This window comes from Cherax quadricarinatus, chromosome 91 (assembly GCF_038502225.1).
Source record: "Cherax quadricarinatus isolate ZL_2023a chromosome 91, ASM3850222v1, whole genome shotgun sequence".
Classification (NCBI taxonomy): domain Eukaryota; kingdom Metazoa; phylum Arthropoda; class Malacostraca; order Decapoda; family Parastacidae; genus Cherax; species Cherax quadricarinatus.
Window position 1 is genome coordinate 9,314,289 of NC_091382.1, and position 19,229 is coordinate 9,333,517.

Below are 19,229 nucleotides of genomic sequence, written 5' to 3' on the forward strand. Positions count from 1 at the left end.
GTAGGTTGTGTATAGATCATAAGTTGTACAGACATTTCAGTTATGGTGGTGTTGGCTAACGAGATTTGCAGTCTAGCACATTCTCTGTGGCTGAGGCCACAACCTGTATCTCTTACACTGCTTCCTACATTTTTTCTTCAGGTGTTACTTTATCAAAAATATTTATCTCTGGTATATGCATGTTTGGCTGAGGTATGGTGTATTCTTACAGTATTAGGTATAATTGGTTCAAGAAATGTATTGATTTTAAGAGTTAGAGTTGTGTTTCAGTGATACATGCCAGGAAACTTACTCCTCAGCCAGCTACTTGTCCCCCCAAAAATGTGCCATGCTACTTAACAAAGTGGCTAATTGAGATATTTGGTAGTACTCTAACTTAATACTGCATGAGCATTTACCATGTTTTCATGGAGATTTTCAGGAGCATAAAATGTGATAAATAATGGTCTCCTGTACAGTACCTGCACTGTAGAAGATGGGTGGAAGTATTGCAGTTTTGTGAATCATTTGACTTACACTGTCTGTGCATTTCTGCTAATTCAGTTTAAATTAGTGACTGAGTATGTTTTTACCTTCTTCAAGTCACCCTTCCTTCATAGAAAATGGCATGTGTGTTGTTGTTACTATATTATTATGATTATTATTATTATTATTTAACATGTCAGCTGTCTCCCACTGAGGCAGGGTGACCCAAAAAGAAACACTTTCACCATCATTCACACATAATCACTGTCTTTGCAGAGGCACTCAAATATGACATTTTAAGTGTCACCCCAAACAACAAATATCCCAAACCCTTCCTTCTGTAATTGTCCAAGTGTAGATCTACATTGTTACTGCTAGTGCTCCAAATATTTTAATTTTTTTTAAATAAAGAGGGCAATTGTGTGTAATAAGACCCCAAAAAAATTGTAGGGTCCGTACTTACCAAGATATAAGATCACGAAGTTGGCGCTGGATGCACCTGATGGCAACATGGAGTCCTCCCACTTGCAGAAATGTTACCGATATACCTTTTTTTTCTTTTGTTTTGTTTTTTAATTTACCTATTTAATTTTTATGTTCTGATAATTACAAATTGTAGTAGTTTTTGTGATTTTATAGCCAATCTTTGTTCTGACACTAATATTAGGTACCGAAATAGTAATCAAATAGTCATAAGCACACTGACAGGTGAACATTTTCACCCACTTTGGTGACGAACTATTGTCAAGAAATATATACAAAGTATTTATAGGTCCCAGCAGTGTTTTAGACATTTTTTTATCTTTTTTATTAACACATCAGCTATTTCCCACCAAGTCAGGTTGGCCCGAAAAAGACAAACTTTCATAATCATTCACTCCATCACTGTCTTGCCAGAGGCGTGCTTACACTACATTTATAAACTGCAACATCAACACCCTCCTTCAGAGTGCAGGCACTGTACTTCCCATCTCCAGGACTCAAGGGGTAAGTTAACGTTCGCAACTGAACTTTTTTATTTTTCGTTCGATTTCTTTCATTTTTTTTTGTACGTAAAGAAGCACCTTTCAATAGTAATGTGACCAAGTTTCAATAAGATGGCTCAAAAAACAACTGAGAAAAAATTATTTACTAATAATCATACATATTGAACAGTAATTTCGTAATGGGACTTGGAGAAGCTGTTTTGGCATTATCTACACATAAAACAATGCTAAACTGTATTTCCAATGGATTCCGAACTGTAATTTATCCTTTCTTTATTCTTAAAAAAAATAAAGTTTGTATGTTTTTGACATTCAGCCAAATATCTTGACTTTTACCCTCACAAAAATCAAAAACAAATTATGATATCTCAAAAAACTGTCCATTTGCTTGTAAAACAATCTTTCCTTTATGTTCTCTGTGAATTTCATTACATTCCTGCTATTATTAACGAATTTACTGGCTCATATATGTGAATAACTTACTTCCGAGATAATCCGCGAAACAGCCGGACCACCGATTTTTTTTTTTTCGAGAAAATAGCATTTTTCTCAGCATTACGAGTGTATATCATAGTTACCCCATGTTCGTTTTCTTTAATATAAGGACCCTGGAGGTGAAAGAAGGAGAATGGAAACCCCTCCCTGAGGATGGGAATCTATTATTCCAGAGGGAGCGCTCTGAGAATATGCCATATATTATTCATTCTGGAGTATTTACCATATTTCTTTTTTATTTATATTGTTTATTATGTCATATTAGATCAATTGTGATAGATAAATAAGCCGTAGAAGCTATAATAGCGTTATATTGAAGCATATTCCCCGGCCACCCCGAGACTGGAATTTTCCAAGATGTCAGCAAAATGGTGCCAGGAGGTTCCTGGTTGGCTGTAAGTCTACGTGTAAGTCCCACCCACTGTATTATGATGCCAAATCATCAATTATTATCTTAGAAAGAATAATACAATAAATACACGAAAAAAAACGGAAAAAAAACATGAAAATTGAGGACAGGTGAGCACACCTGCTGCGGGTGTTGACGTCACCCTAGGTGTTTTAAATGACCATAATTCCTTGTAGGAATGTCGTAGAACAATGATTCTGGTACCATTGTGTTGCCAGAGAGTTAAGCTATTTTTCTATAAGATTAACTCAATTTGTGAATTTTTTGGCAAAAAAATTTTCGTTCGCGCTGAGTACACGCATTTACCCCTCAAGTCCAGCCTGCCAGTTTCCCTGAATCCCTTCATAAATATTACCTCACTCACACTTCAACAGCATGTCAAGTCCTAAAAACTATTTGTCTCTTTTGCTCCTATCTTACATGCTCACATATGCTTGCTGGAAGTTCAAGCCCTTTGCACACAAAGCCTTCTTTACCCCTTCCCTCCAACCTTTTCTAGGCCAACCCCTGCTCCGCCTTCCTTCCACTACAGATTTGTACACTCTTGAAGTTATTCATTTTATTCCCTCCTCTCTGCATTTCCAAACCACCTCAAAAACCCCTCTGCCAACCCCTCCTCAGCCCTCTGGATAATAGTTTTGGTAATCCCACACCTCATGATCTGTGCACGAATGGTATATAATACCGACAAGATGAGATCAAGACACATGTGCAACATCTGGGTATCTTTATTGTAGACGTTTCGCCATCCAGTGGCTTTATCAATACAAATTCTACTGTCTTCAAGTTATGTCCTAGAATTTGTATTGATAAAGCCACTGGATGGCGAAACGTCTACAATAAAGATACCCAGATGTTGCACATGTGTCTTAATCTCATCTTGTCGGTATTATGTACCATTCGTGCACAACTTGTCAGACACTGCAACATCATGGAATCTTAATTCTGAGGACATGTACATAACCTTCACGACTACGACAACTACTACTACAACTAACCCATCTCTTTGGGAAGGACCTACTTCCACTGGGGAATCCCGCCTACCAGTGAATATGCCCTCATCTGCTACACCTGACGTTACTATATAAGCGCCAGGATCCTTTCCTCTGCTTCAGAATCTCCACGACTATGGTGCTCTTCGCACCTACTCCTAGGTTGAGGGACTGATTACCTCATCTTCTGTACATAGTTCTACTGTCTTCAAGTTATGTCCTAGAATTTGTATTGATAAAGCCACTGGATGGCAAAACGTCTACAATAAAGATACCCAGATGTTGCACATGTGTCTTGATCTCACCTCATGATCTCCAAACTACAGATTTTTTGCATTATATTCACTCCACACATTGCCCTCAAACATGACATCTCCATTGGCTCCAGCCTTCTCCTTGTTGCAAAATTCACCACCCATGCTTCACATCCATATAAGAGCATTGGTATAGCTATACTCTCATACATTGCCCTCTTTGCTTCCCTGAATAAAATTCTTTGTCTCCACAGACTCCTCAGTGCACCACTTACCTTTTTCTCCTCGTCAATTCTCTGATTCACCTCATCTTTCATAGACCCATCTGCTGACACATCCACTCCCAAATATCTGAAAACATTCACCTCCTCCATACGCTCTCCCTCCAGTCTGATATCCAGTCTTTCATTACCTAATTTTTTTGGTATCCACTTCACCTTACTCTTTCCTATATTTACTTTTAATTTTCTTCTTTTACATACCCTACCAAACTCATCCACCAACCTCTGCAACTTCTCTTTAGAATCTCCCAAAAGCACAGTGTCATCAGCAAGGAGCAACTGTGACAACTTCCATTTTGTGTTAGATTCTTCATCTTTTAACCCCACACCTCTTGCCAAGACCCTCGCATTCACTTCTCTTACAACTCCATCTATAAATATATTGAACAACCATGGTGACATCACACATCCCTGTCTGAGGCCTTCTTTTACTGGGAAATAATCTCCCTCTCTCTTACATACTCTAACCCGAGCCTCACTATCCTCATAAAAACTCTTCACTGCTTTCAATAACCTACCTTCTATTCCATACATTTGCAGTATCTGTCACATTGCCCCCCTGTCTACCCTATCATACGCCTTTTCCAAATCCATAAAGCCACAAAAACCTCTTTACCCTTATCTAAATACTGTTCACTTATATGTTTCACTGTAACACTTGGATTATACACCCCGTACCTTTCCTAAAGCCTCCTTGTTCATCTGCTGTCCTGCTCTCCATCTTACTCTTAATTTTTTCAGTAATAACTTTACCATACACTTTACCAGGTATGTTCAACGGACTTCTTTCTTCTTTCTTTCAACACACAGGCCGTATCCCACTGAGGCGGGGTGGCCCAAAAGGAGAAATGAAAGTTTCTCCTTGTATATTTAGTAATATATACAGGAGAAGGGGTTACTAGCCCCTTGCTCCCGGCATTTTAGTCACCTCTTACAACACGCATGGCTTACGGAGGAAGAATTCTGTTCCACTTCCCCATGGAGATTAGAGGAAATAAACAAGAACAAGAACTAGAAAGAAAATAGCAGAAAGCCCAGAGGGGTGTGTATATTTATATGCTTGTACACCCCAAACACCCTAAGGGGTGTTTAGGGTGTTCAGGGAGGGGTAGTACCTCTGGCATGGGGGAGCTTGTCGTGCCCTTCTCGGGGCAGCTCGCCAGCTTTTGGTCCCCACCTGATGCCCAGCTCTCACTTGTGGCTCCAAGTAGCTGTTAGCATGCGACAGCAGCCACACCCCGGGCAACGGCTTCGACAGGCGTTGTGGAGCGCTAAGGGCACGATGAGGCACTAAGGACATCCTGGCCATCCACTGCATCCGATCCCATCTCCAGTCGTCTCGACTTTGTCTTGCCACTGGCCTCAGATGGCTCCGGACGAGAGAGTGAGGTCGACGCTGCTCAACTCTTCCTTACTTTAAGCAAAGTCACAGCGCATGTCATCAGTCATCCTTTATCCCACCTCATCACCCAAGACCTGTGGCGACGGGCGAGCGACGAAGTGACAGGTGTGGGTACACTGGAAGTCGTAGCCGCGGACCTGCACACAGGCGGCTTAGACCATAGGGTCGTTCTTTACCGACCGGAGCAGCGGTGGAGTCCGGCAGCCGTCTGAGTGACTGAGCAGCCCTCTTCAGGAATGCACTGCTCACCTCCATGGCATGAGGAACGGACTAGAAAAGGTGTCCCAAACATTGCCTGCTCCATGAAACCCTAGCCAGCTTACCGCGGTTGGCGGGCACCCTTCTACATGAGGTCGAAACTACAAGACATCAAAGAAGAAAACCAAGATCACACCTCTCAACCTTGCCACTAGGAACGTCCGTACGCTTCTCGACAGGGACGACTCAGACAGGCCTCAGAGACGTACAGCACTCATTGCGAACGAACTCGCCAGATACAGCATTGACATCGCTGCCATAAATGAGACTAGACTTGCTGGCGAGGGCGAACTCTGCGAAAGAGGAGCAGGCTATACCTTCTTTTGGTCCGGATGAGGAGCCGAGGAGAGACGGGAGGCAGGAGTTGGCTTTGTAGTGAAGTCATCCCTCATTGGCAAGCTGGCTGACCCGCCAAAAGGAGTGAACGATCGCCTTATGACGATGAGAATCCCCTTGTCCTGCGGACAGAAGTTTGCAACTATTGTCAGCGCCTATGCCCCCACCATGACCAACCCAGACGAGGTTAAGGACAAGTTTTATGAAGACCTGAACGCCGTCATCACCACTGTCCCTGGCACAGATAAGCTCATCATCCTTGGTGACTTTAATGCGAGAGTCGGTCGTGACAGCACCGCCTGGGAAGGTGTGATCGGAAAGCATGGGGTGGGCAGCTGCAACAGCAACGGCCTGCTGCTCCTTCAGATCTGCGCCGAGCACGACCTTCTGATCACCAACACCGTCTTCAGCCTCCCTACCCGCAACAGGACATCATGGATGCACCCACGTTCCAAACACTGGCATCTCATTGATTATGTCATCGTCAGGAAGAGGGACAGGCAGGATGTACGAGTCACGAGGGCCGTGTGCGGCGCTGAATGCTGGACAGACCATCGCCTCATCGTCTCGAAACTCAAGCTCCGTGTCCAGCCCAGGAGATGCCCTGAGGGCGCGAAACCACCAAAACGCCTGAACGTCGGCAAGCCTAAGGCCCACAACGTCAAGCAGTCCTTTGCAGAAATCCTGGAAACCTGCTTGGAGTCCATCGTGCTGGACGTTCAAAACGTCGAAGCAGATGGATCGCACTCTGTGATACAGTGTACACCACAGCCATGGAGTGTCTAGGACCCGTCACCAGGAAGCACAAGGACTGGTTTGACGAACACTGCACAGAAATCCAGCAGCTGCTGGAAGAGAAACGAAAGGCCTACATGGCCCACATCAACGACCCAAAGTCCACAGCGAAGCAAGATGCACTGAGAAACATACGCAGCAATACCCAGCGAAAAATGCGTGAAATGCAAGACTCTTGGCTAAGCAACAAAGCCGGTGAGATTCAGTGCTTTGCAGACAGAAACGATATGAAGAACTTCTATGAGGGCCTGAAAGAAATCTATGGCCCTACCACCTCTGGCACATCACCACTCCTCAGTGCAGATGGGTCAACGCTGCTCACAGACAAGGAGAAAATTCTAGAGAGATGGGCAGAACATTTTGACAGCATGCTGAACCGTCCATCCACCACCAACGATGAAGCCATCGAACGTCTACCTCAGATTCCGACCAACGAGACGCTGAATGCCATCCCCACTTTGGAGGAGACTCAGCAAGCAATACGTCAACTGTCCAGTGGCAAAGCTCCTGGGTCTGATGCCATCCCAGCTGAAGTCTACAAAGAAGGCGGAATGGCACTGGTAGAGAAACTTCACCAACTCTTCCAGCTTGTATGGCAGTACGAGACAGTTCCTCAGGACTTTAAAGATGCTTCCATCGTGCATCTCTACAAACGAAAAGGAAACTGCCAGGCATGCGACAACCACCGTGGTATCTCCCTGCTCTCCATCGCAGGCAAAACCCTGGCTAGAGTTCTACTCAATCGGCTCAATGAACATTTAGAGCAAGGACTCCTACCTGAAAGCCAGTGCGGCTTCCGGAAAGATTGCTGGACTATTGACATGGTGTTCGCTGCTAGACAGCTACAGGAGAAATGTCAGGAACAGAACGCCGACTTGTACTCCACCTACGTCAATTTGACCAAGGCCTTCGACACCATTAGTAGAGAGGGCCTTTGGAGAATCATGGCGAAGTATGACTGCCCAAAGACGTTTATCGCCATTGTACGCCAACTTCACGATGGAATGCCGGCCAGAGTCCAAGACAACGGAGAGACGTCTAAACCATTCCCAGTCTCAAATGGAGTGAAACAAGGCTGCGTGCTTGCTCCCACCCTGTTCAGCCTGATGTTCTCAGCCATGCTTACAGACGCGTTCAGGGACACAGACGCAGGAATCGGTATCGGGTACTGTACAGATGGGTCTGTCTTCAACCTCAGGAGGCTTCAAGCAAAAACCAAGGCTGCAACCGACACCATCAATGACCTGCTGTTTGCTGATGACTGCGCCCTCAATGCTGCTTCAGAAGCCGCCATACAGCACAGTGTTGACAAGTTCTCTGACGCCTGCAACAATTTCGGGCTGACAATCAGTACAACCAAGACTGAAGTGATGCACCAGCCTGCTCCGGGAAAGACGTATGTTGAGCCAAACATCACCATCAACGGGCAGCGACTGAACACCGTAGACAAATTCACCTACCTCGGCAGTACCCTTTCCAGAAACGTTGTCATCGATGATGAGGTGAATGCCAGACTTGCTAAAGCCAGTGCTACCTTCGGCAGGCTTCACAAGAATGTATGGAACCGAAGAGGCATCACCACAAGCACCAAGATCAAGGTGTACAGAGCCATAGTCCTCACCACACTTCTCTATGGCTGCGAAACCTGGACTCTCTACAAATGTCACGCCAGAAAGTTGAACCACTTTCACACCACACGGCTCAGAAAAATTCTTGGCATCAAATGGCAAGATAAGATCCCAAACACAGAAGTGCTGACTACAGCTGGCCTGCCTAGCATCTACACCATCCTAATGCAGACACAGCTTCGCTGGGCAGGTCACGTTGCTCGCATGCCAGACCTCCGGCTGCCAAAGAAACTTTTGTTTGGCGAACTGCAGCATGGAAAGCGCTCTCAAGGGGCCAAAAGAAGCGCTATAAGGACACCCTTAAGACTGCTCTGAAAGCTTTCAGCATCAACCACACCATGTGGGAGCTGATAGCTCAGGACAGGAATGACTGGCAAGCAGTTGTCCAGAAAGGGGCAACATCCTGCGAGGCAAGCAGAATCTCACTAGCTGAGCAGCGCAGGCAGGCGAGGAAGACCAGAGCCATCAGACCCCTCGATGCCGACACTCTTCCCTGTCCACACTGCCAGAGAACGTTTCGTGCGTGGATTGGCCTGACAAGTCATCTGCATACCCACCAACTTTGACCCCAGGATGACTAGATGGTCCTCGTCGAATCGATGGACAAACAACAAACAAACAAGTAGAAGTAGCAAGACGTACCTGTAATCTTGCATATTTATGAGACAGACAAAAGACACCAGCAATTGTACCATCATGTAAAACAATTACAGGCTTATGTTTTACACTCACTTGGCAGGACGGTAGTACCTCCCTGGGTGGATTCAACGGACTTATTCCCCTATAATTTTTACACACACTTTTGTTCTCTTTTGTGTGTATATGAAACTCCTTGAAGCACAGTGTAAGATGAGTGTCACTCCACTGCTCTCAGTGCAGCACTCTGATATTGATGACTGTGCACTGCTCCAATGAACCTTGGCTTTATTTGTTTCACTGTTTAACATAAACATGTCTGTCGATCTGTTTGTCTGTCTGTCTGTCTAGCTCTGTCTCTGCTTATCTGTCTTTCTGTCTGCCTATGTGTCTGTCTTCCTGTCTCTCTGTCTGCTTGTCTCAGAGAGAGAGCCACTCATGAACCAATAGGTATTACACACAATGCAGAGTCATCATGTTTGATTCCTGATCAAGTGAAAATGCGTATTACTTGCCAGTCATGCTTATTATGCCTGATATCTATAAGCACAGTATAGAACTTGGTCTGGATTTTTTTTTGGGTTATCCTAGGTAATTTACACTATGTATAATAACTGTATTTATGTGTACCTGTGAGATATAGACAGAGACAGAGATAGATACAGACAGAGATTGATAGAGACAGAGATAGATACAGACAGACGGAGATAGAGACAGCCAGCTACCCAGCCAGCCTGCCAAACATGTATTACACGTTTCAAATTGTTTCTCTTTACTTAGGGCATGGGTTATAGGACATTCTGGCAGGATGACACTACCAGTGGTATCAAAATGGAAAGGATATTGCACAAATGTTGCACATGGGTTAGTATAGAGGTTTTTGATATTTCCTCGACCACTTGTGCCCACATCCATGTTAAAGCCACTAAACTCAGGGTTAGCATCACTTTCCTCTTAAAAGGGGAGTCTTAATACAACATGACATCAGTGAATCCCTGGTGTTTGCTTTGCTGTTTCCACTAGTTGGTGCTCCCACGAGGTACTAAGTGGTCCCAGAGTTTTTTTTAATGCTGTGCACACCAAGTGTTAAGACCCATTCTATACTGACAAGGCATCTCAGGCCAATCGTGCCAAATTTGAAGGCAGGAAAAATAAAATGTTGATCTATGTTTGGAGTGCTTGCAGTAGCAACATAGATCTACATATGGACAGTTAATGGGTTGAAGTGTAGGCATTGTGTAAGGAATCTCCCGTATGAAGATAGACTTAAAGCCTTAAATCTCCACTCTCTGGAGAGACATAGAATGAGGGGAGATATCATTGAAGTGTATAAGTGGATGACGGGCATAAACAAAGGAGATATTAATAAAGTACTGAGGGTGTTGAACCAGGTACGAACCAGGAATAATGGATTTAAGTAAAGGTAGAAAGTTGAAAGTGAACATAGAAAAGAGTAAGGTGATGAGGGTATCAAATGATTTAGATAAAGAAAAATTGGATATCAAATTGGGGAGGAGGAGTATGGAAGAAGTGAATGTTTTCAGATACTTGGGAGTTGACGTGTCGGCGGATGGATTTATGAAGGATGAGGTTAATCAGAGAATTGAGGAGGGAAAAAAGGTGAGTGGTACGTTGAGGTATATGTGGAGTCAAAAAATGTTATCTATGGAGGCAAAGAAGGGAATGTATGAAAGTATAGTAGTACCAACACTCTTATATGGATGTGAAGCTTGGGTGGTAAATGCAGCAGCGAGGAGACGGTTGGAGGCAGTGGAGATGTCCTGTCCAAGGGCAATGTGTGGTGTAAATATTGTGCAGAAAATTCGGAGTGTGGAAATTAGGAGAAGGTGTGGAGTTAATAAAAGCATTAGTCAGAGGGCAGAAGAGGGGTTGTTGAGGTGGTTTGGTCATTTAGAGAGAATGGATCAAAGTAGAATGACATGGAAAGCATATAAATCTATAGGGGAAGGAAGGAGGGGTAGGGGTCGTCCTCGAAAGGGTTGGAGAGAGGGGGTAAAAGAGGTTTTGTGGGCGAGGGGCTTGGACTTCCAGCAAGCGTGCATGAGCGTGTTAGATAGGAGTGAATGGAGATGAATGATACTTGGGACCTGACAATCTGTTGGAGTGTGAGCAGGGTAATATTTAGTGAAGGGATTCAGGGAAACCGGTTATTTTCATATAGTCGGACTTGAGTCCTGGAAATAGGAAGTACAGTGCCTGCACTTTAAAGGAGGAGTTTGGGATATTGGCAGTTTGGAGGGATATGTTGTGTATCTTTATACGTATATGCTTCTAAACTGTTGTATTCTGAGCACCTCTGCAAAAACAGTGATAATATGTGAGTGTGGTGAAAGTGTTGAATGATGATGAAAGTATTTTCTTTTTGGGGATTTTCTTTCTTTTTTGGGTCACCCTGCCTCGGTGGGAGACGGCCGACTTGTTAAAAAAAAAAAAATTAGATTTAGCAAGGACATAGGTAAATACTGGTTTTCTAACAGAGTTGTGGATGCGTGGAACAATCTTCCCAGTGGGGTGATCGAGGCTAGGACCTTGGGTAGCTTTAAGAAGAGATTGGACAAATATATGAGTGGGAGGGGCTGGGTTTGATTGGTGTCATTGGGTACGGGAGTTAATTCTTGAGTAGCTTTGAGTAGAGGTCATTTTGATAAGGATCTGCCTTGTATGGGCCAGTAGGCCTTCTGCAGTGCTCCTCCATTCTCATGTTCTTATGTTCATTCTGCTTCCCCACCTCCAGGACTCAAGTCTGGCTAACCTGTTTCCCTGAATTCTTTCACAAAATATTACCCTGCTCACACTCCAACAACTCATCAAGTCCCAAAATCCATTTGTCTTCACTCACTCCTATCTAACACGCTTACACATACCTGCTGTATGTCCAAGCCCCTTGCACACAAAACCTCTTTTACTCCCTGCATCCTTTCCAAAGATGACCCCTACCTCTCCTTCCCTCCACTACAGTTTTATACACCCTCCAAGTTATCCTGCTTTGCTTCATCCTCTCTAAATGACCAAATCATATCAACAACCCCTCCTCAGCCCTCTGAATAATACTTTTAGTAACTCCATATCTCCTAATTTCCATATTATGAGTTCTCTGCATAATATTTACACCACCCATTGCCCTTAGACACGACATCTCCACTGCCTCTATCCTCCTCCTCACCGCAACATTCACAAGCACTGCTTCACACTCACATCAGAGTGTTGGCACCAGTAAACTCTCATATATTCCCTTCTTTGCCTCCATGGATAATGTTCTTTGTCTCCACAACTACCTCAGTGCCACCACCCACCTTTTTTTCTTATTTCCATGGTTTACCTTGTTTTTATAAACCCATCAACAGACAAATCTTCTCCCAAATATCTGAACACCTTCACTTCTTTCATACTCTCTCCATCCAATCTGATATCCAACTTTTTCTTATGCAACTCATTTGATACCCTCATCACCTTACTCTTATTATTATTGTTATGGTTATTATTTTTATGTTAAATTTTGAGTGTAGATATTAGGTAGTAGAGGCAGTGAAGAGAGTATTGCATACTATTACATAACTCTTGAAGGCTAGAAACCACTGCCATTATTTGTACTCAACGAACACACAATTTCAGGTGGTGGAACAGTACCTACCAGAGTGCCACAGTTTCATTGGTGGTGTGCTTGTGCAGATCAACTGGAGCAAGGTACTGCAGGCAGCTCTCACATCTCACACACCTGCTGACCTCCCTCTCACTCCAGATATTCACCAGTAAGACGCATTAGTAGAAACACTTAGTATTTTATACTAGCAATGAGAAAATAGTTTCTTCCTCTTATGTAGCAGTATATGAAAAGATCTCGCAATTTACATATTTTTTAATATATTTTTCCCAAAGGATCCCTTTTTCTTTGGTCTTGTGTAGAATCATCTCCAGATGTTTCAGATCTCTTCCTGAATTGTAAACTGTTGAAGGAAAACCTGAAACATTTGTCAAAATACTTCTAAGTAAATAAAGTACATGTGCAACACTTGCATAAATTTATTGATGAATAAGACACATGTGAAACACTATCGTGTTATTATTATGAAAACATTGTCTTAGTGTACTCATGGCACCTCTGCTTTTCATAAGGGGTGTTGTCCACCATCTAACAAGCCTCTTGCTTTCATAGGGAGTGATTTTTGTGAGCAGATTAAGGACCAGTCCCCTTTATAATTTACTAAGGTTAAATTATAATTCAGTATATCTTTCTTGCCTCTGCCTCAAAGAGTATGGATTGAAGGACTTCAAACATTCCCAGTAATTTACTTTCTTCGCATTTTGTATATCACTTATGCATCACTGCAAATAAATGATCCAACAACCTTTCAGAGGCTGGGTTGTGATCCAACATGTGTGTACTGAAATACAATATTGTGTTTCATTACTATTGAAAGTGGTTATAACTTCTTCTTTGAACAAACTGGCCATATCTTACCAAGGATGGTTATAACTATGACCATAATTTTTAAAGTGGTAGACTGGTAAGCCAGTGAAAGGCCTAAGTCACATGACCAAAAACTCCAACTGCAGGTCATCATCTGGCTAAGACCTGCGTCAGGAAATGCTTGTCCTGTTTTCTGACGAGCTTTACCTAACCTAACCTAACCTGCGTTTCAAGTTTTACAAACAAATGCAAACTATGCAAACTTTATTTCCTTCTGCAGTCTTACAGAATGTAGTTTGCATGTAATAAAATACTGTTAAACACAAAAGAAAGCCACTAGTTTGCAGTGCTTTTCACACAATATATTTTTGCATTAACAAGGCATTTTTGATCAGTCTTGTGTACATGGAGGTGAATTAACTTTTAAGAAAACTTTATACCAGCAGAGACCATAAGCAACAACACAGTCCTGCCAACATGACAAGCTGCAACCCTTCACAGTCTGCTGCTAAAATGCACATGTACCTCCTAAATCTTCTAGTGAGGATATCTATGGAACCTAGTGTGAGACAGGTAAGTTTAGATGTACAGTATTTTTTTTTGTGATGCTTTTCTAGTTATAGTTTGTTAGTCAAATTGATAAAACTTTCTGAGCATCTTTGGTGTTTAATCCATTCACTGTTGAGATCTCTGCTCACAAACTTGCTCTCAGTGTCGAAGAATATTCCCCCCCCCCACACACAAATTTCTTATGAAATGACAGAGAATCTTTTCTCTTTGGTAATGACACCAAAAGTACAAAATTTGATGGATCTCACAAAGTTAGCAGTCTTGGCGATGTATGTATATGCATCGGCGATTTCACCCACTTTGAGCCCTAATTTTGGCCAATTCCGTTGTTCCAGTCGACCAAACTCATAGCCCACTTACCGATTTCAACTACCCAGAACATTTCCACTACTGAGCTCAATTTCAAGGTACTTTTCATCGTGAAACCAATCAAAATCATCCCCATTTCTGTAATATATCTTCCATTCTATCAAATGAGACCATACGAAAATACACCTCAGAGTCAGTGTTTTAAACCAAAAACGTGGTCAGATTTTTTTTTTTTCTCATTATCCACTGAGTGCTGCAGGATTTTTTATATACTGCACACACTGGACACTCAGACCCATTCTCTCACATATACGTCTACCAGTTTTCTCCCGCTAGATTTGAAGCTGCTAGAATTTTGGTGTATTAATACGGCACCAACACTGGCTTGTAAGCCGTACTGATATGACACCGACAGTGAAAGGGTTAAATATTGTAGTGACAAATTACCTATTCAATAGGAATAGGATGATGGTAAATTTTTGCTGATATCAATGCTGATATAATTACCTCTTCAGTAGGGATAGGATGATACCAAAATTTTTGCCAATTTCAATGCCAATACTCAGTGATAGGGATTAGATGGGATGATACCAGAATGTGTGTCGGTGATACATTCCCAGTATTTTTTTTATTTGTAAAATTATGATAACTATGTTCAGTTTATAAGGGAATGCTTATTGATCAGTAGGTATTAACCCTTTGACTGTTTTGGTGGTGTATATATACGTCTTACGAGCCAGTGTTTCGGATGTATATACAGTGGAACCTCAAAAATCGAACTTTCTTCGGTCCAGAAGGCTGTTTGTGTGCCGCTACTGAATGAATTTATTCCCATCAGGAATAATGTACATTAGTCCATTTCAGACTCTCAAAAATACACTTATAAAAGCACTTACAAAAATATATTTACATAACTGCTTGAGTTGGGAGCAGTTCGATTTTTGAGATTCCACTGTATACTCAATAATTGTAGTGGCTTCAAATCAAGCAGGAGAAAGCTGGTAGGCTGACATGTGAGAGAATGGGTCTGTGTGGTCAGTGTGCACCATATAAAAAAAATCCTGCAGCACGCAGTGCATGATGAGAAAAAAAAAACTGACTGTTTTTTTGGATTAAAACGCCGACTTTGAGGTGTATTTTCGTATGGTATTTATCATTGTATTCTCATTTTCATGGTCTCACATGATAAAATGGAACACATATTACAGAAATAGAGATGATTTTGATTAGTTTCCCAATGACAAAGACCTTGAAATTGAGCTCAAAGTAGCAGAAATGTTCAATTTTTACCAATGTTCAAGAGTAAGCAAATCACACCACACGTCCAATACACTTCAACTGGGGAGTCTAATATTCTTTCACTAGTGCACTGATATTTATACCATTTTTACAATAATGCAGTAGTCTGCATAACAGTATATCTTCTATCTTTTGTATGAATAAGAAATCAAAATAGAAAGCAATAGTAATATAAGAGGGGCATAGAGATGTGACTAATGAACAGAGGATATGTTATTTTAGTGCCAAGAATGTCTACATTGTTTATTCTGGACCTATTTTGAAATTGGCATCTTTTTTAATTTGTGTGAAATTGGCTAATTTGGGTAGTTCAAATTGGTGAATGGGCGGTTTCTTGTACTCAAGTGATAGAAAAAATGGAGTTCTAAAGAAATAGCTATGAGTTTGGTCAACTGGAACAACGGAATTGGCCAAAATTAGGGCTCAAAGTCAGCGAAATCACCGATGCGTATATGTCACCGAGACTGCTAACTTTGCAGGAGCATAATTCCATGAGTTTTTGACCAAATTTTGTACTTTTGGTGTCATTACCATCGGGAAAAGATTCTCTGTCATTTCATAAGAAAAAATAATAATTTTTTTTTTTTCCAAATATTTTTTGACATAGAATGAGTTTCAGAAAGGGGCCTGCGACAGTCAAAGGGTTAAATAACCTAGGGGGATAATTAGTAAATAATTATTGTTGAGATACCAGTGTCATTATTCATTTCTAATTATAGGCACTATCATGAGGCTTACAAATTAAAAGAAAAAGTGTTTAAGCCTAACTATATATTTAGTAATTTGATGAAGAGACAATCAGAACTAAATTACAAAAATAAAAATCTAAACGATTTCTGATTTTATTAACATGAACTAAAACATCCAAAATTGACATAATACTCTTTATTTGAATCTTTAAAATGTATTTAAAAAATTGAAAGAAATGTACTTATTGTAATTGGAAATTGAAAAGCTAAAATTATAGTTCGGAACTTGAACAACTATTCTCTATTCTTAACCCTTTGAGGGGTCCAGACCCTTGATGTAAAACTTGTCCTCAGAATCCAAGAAAAAGAAAAATTCTCATGGGATGATAATCCTTTTCCAGAGGTAATGAAACCAAGAATATGGCTGTAAAAAAAATAATTCAAAAATACACCACAAAGTCACTACAGTATTTTAAACCAAATACATGGTCACATTTTTTTTCCCTGTCATGCACTGCATGGGGTAGTATTTTTTTTTATATGGTGCACACCTGTTGCATAGACCCATTCTCTAATCTCTAGGCCTAAATTTACTTACCTGAGTCTCTATGGGGAAGTGGAAGAGAATTCTTCCTCCATAAACCATGCGTGTCGTAAGAGACGACTAAAATGCCGGGAGCAAAGGGCTAGTAACCCCTTCTCCTGTATACATTACTAGAGCCAAAAAGAGAAACTTTTGTTTTTCTTTTTGGGCCACCCTGCCTCAGTGGGATATGGCCAGTTTGTTGAAAGAAAGCTTATTTGAGTGAGCTGAGCTCATCATGTAATACTACAGCATGGAACATGATTTCAAAGCCATGGTACTATGGCACAGACCTTGTAAGGGTTAATTGATAATCTACAATACAGTGGACCCCCGGTTAACGATTTTAATCCGTGCAAGAGGGATAATCGTTATGCGAAATAATCGTTATGCGAATGAATTTTCCCCATAAGAAATAATGGAAATAAAATTAATCCGTGCAAGACGCCCAAAAGTATGAAAAAAATTTTTTTTTACCACATGAAATGTTAATTTTAATACACACAAACTGAAAAAGGCATGCACAATTAAATGACACTTACTTTTATTGAAGATCTGGTGATGATTGATGGGATGGGAGGAGGGGAGAGCATTATCTTCTTACTGTTTAGAAGGGGAATCCCCTTCCATTAGGACTTGAGGTAGTAAGTCCTTTTCTGGGGTTACTTCCCTTCTTTTTTTAATGCCACTAGGGCCAGCTTCAGAGTCACTGGACTTCTTTCGCACAAGATATCTGTCCATAGTGGCCTGTACCTCTCGTTCCTTTATCACTTCCCTAAAGTGTTTCACAACATTGTCAGTGTAATAATCACCAGCACGGCTTGCAATAGCTGTGTGAGGGTGATTTTCATCCATGAAGGTTTGCACTTCAAGCCACTTAGCACAGATTTCCTTTATCTTTGTAGTAGGCAACTTCTTCAATTTCTCTCTCCCCTCCTCTGAACCAGTTTCCCCAGGTCTGGCCTCTTGCTCTTGAAGTTGATCTATCAGCTCATCAGTGGTTAGTTCTTCATTGTCCTCCTCCACCAACTCTTCCACATCCTCCCCACTAACCTCCAACCCCAAGGACTTTCCCAATGCCACAATGGATTCCTCAACTGGCACAGGATTCTCAGGGTTAGCCTCAAACCCTTCAAAATCCCTTTTGTCTACACATTCTGGCCACAGTTTCTTCCAAGCAGAGTTCAAGGTCCTCTTAGTCACTTCCTCCCAAGCCTTACCTATAAGGTTTACACAATTGAGGATATTAAAGTGATCTCTCCAAAACTCTCTTAGAGTCAGTTGAGTTTCTGAGGTCATTACAAAGCACCTTTCAAACAGAGCTTTTGTGTACAGTTTCTTGAAGTTGGAAATAACCTGCTGGTCCATGGGCTGCAGGAGAGGCGTGGTATTAGGAGGCAAAAACTTCACCTTAATGAAGCTCATGTCCCCATAAAGTCGCTCTGCCACGTCTGTAGGATGACCAGGGGCATTGTCTAACACCAGGAGGCACTTAAGTTCTAATTTCTTTTCAGTTAGGTAATTTTTCACATTGGGGGCAAATGCATGGTGTAACCAGTTATAGAAAAATTCCCTAGTGACCCATGCCTTACTGTTTGCCCTCCACAGCACACACAAATTATCCTTGAGGACATTCCTTTGCCTGAACGCTCTGGGAGTTTCAGAGTGATACACTAATAAAGGCTTAACTTTGCAATCACCACTAGCATTGGCACACATCAACAAAGTAAGCCTGTCTTTCATAGGCTTATGTCCTGGGAGTGCCTTTTCCTCCTGAGTAATGTAGGTCCTGCTTGGCATTTTCTTCCAGAACAGGCCTGTTTCATCACAATTAAACACTTGTTCAGGTTTCAGTCCTTCAGTTTCTATGTACTCCTTGAATTCCTGCACATATTTTTCAGCCGCTTTGTGGTCCGAACTGGCAGCCTCACCATGCCTTATCACACTATGGATGCCACTACGCTTCTTAAATCTCTCAAACCAACCTTTGCTGGCCTTAAATTCACTCACATCATCACTAGTTGCAGGCATTTTTTTAATTAAATCCTCATGCAACTTCCTAGCCTTTTCACATATGATCGCTTGAGAGATGCTATCTCCTGCTATCTGTTTTTCATTTATCCACACCAATAAGAGTCTCTCAACATCTTCCATAACTTGCGATCTTTGTTTCGAAAACACAGTTGAACCTTTGGCAAGAACAGCTTCCTTGATTGTCTTTCTGGTGCCCACAATAGTAGCGATGGTTGATTGGGGTTTCTTGTACAGCTTGACTAGGTCGGCTATACGCACTCCACTTTCATACTTATCAATTATCTCTTTCTTCATTTCTATAGTAATTCTTACCCTTTGAGGTGTAGGGTTGGCACTAGAAGCTTTCTTGGGGCCCATGGTCACTTATTTTCCAGAAACA

The 19,229-nt window shown here is 41.8% G+C and overlaps 1 protein-coding gene across 3 annotated transcripts in view; it reads left to right on the forward strand.

Moving 5' to 3' along the window:
* LOC128704849 (ectopic P-granules autophagy protein 5) overlaps positions 1–19,229 on the forward strand; it is a gene marked incomplete at its 5' end in the record, with an annotated part of 208,361 nt that overhangs the window by 152,669 nt on the left and 36,463 nt on the right. Inside the window, 3 exon segments of one of the 3 annotated variants that reach the window (XM_053799996.2) lie at positions 1,363–1,452; positions 12,571–12,707; positions 13,810–13,939. In XM_053799996.2, the coding sequence (XP_053655971.2) occupies positions 1,363–1,452; positions 12,571–12,707; positions 13,810–13,939 (357 nt within the window). 3 annotated transcript variants of the gene reach the window in all.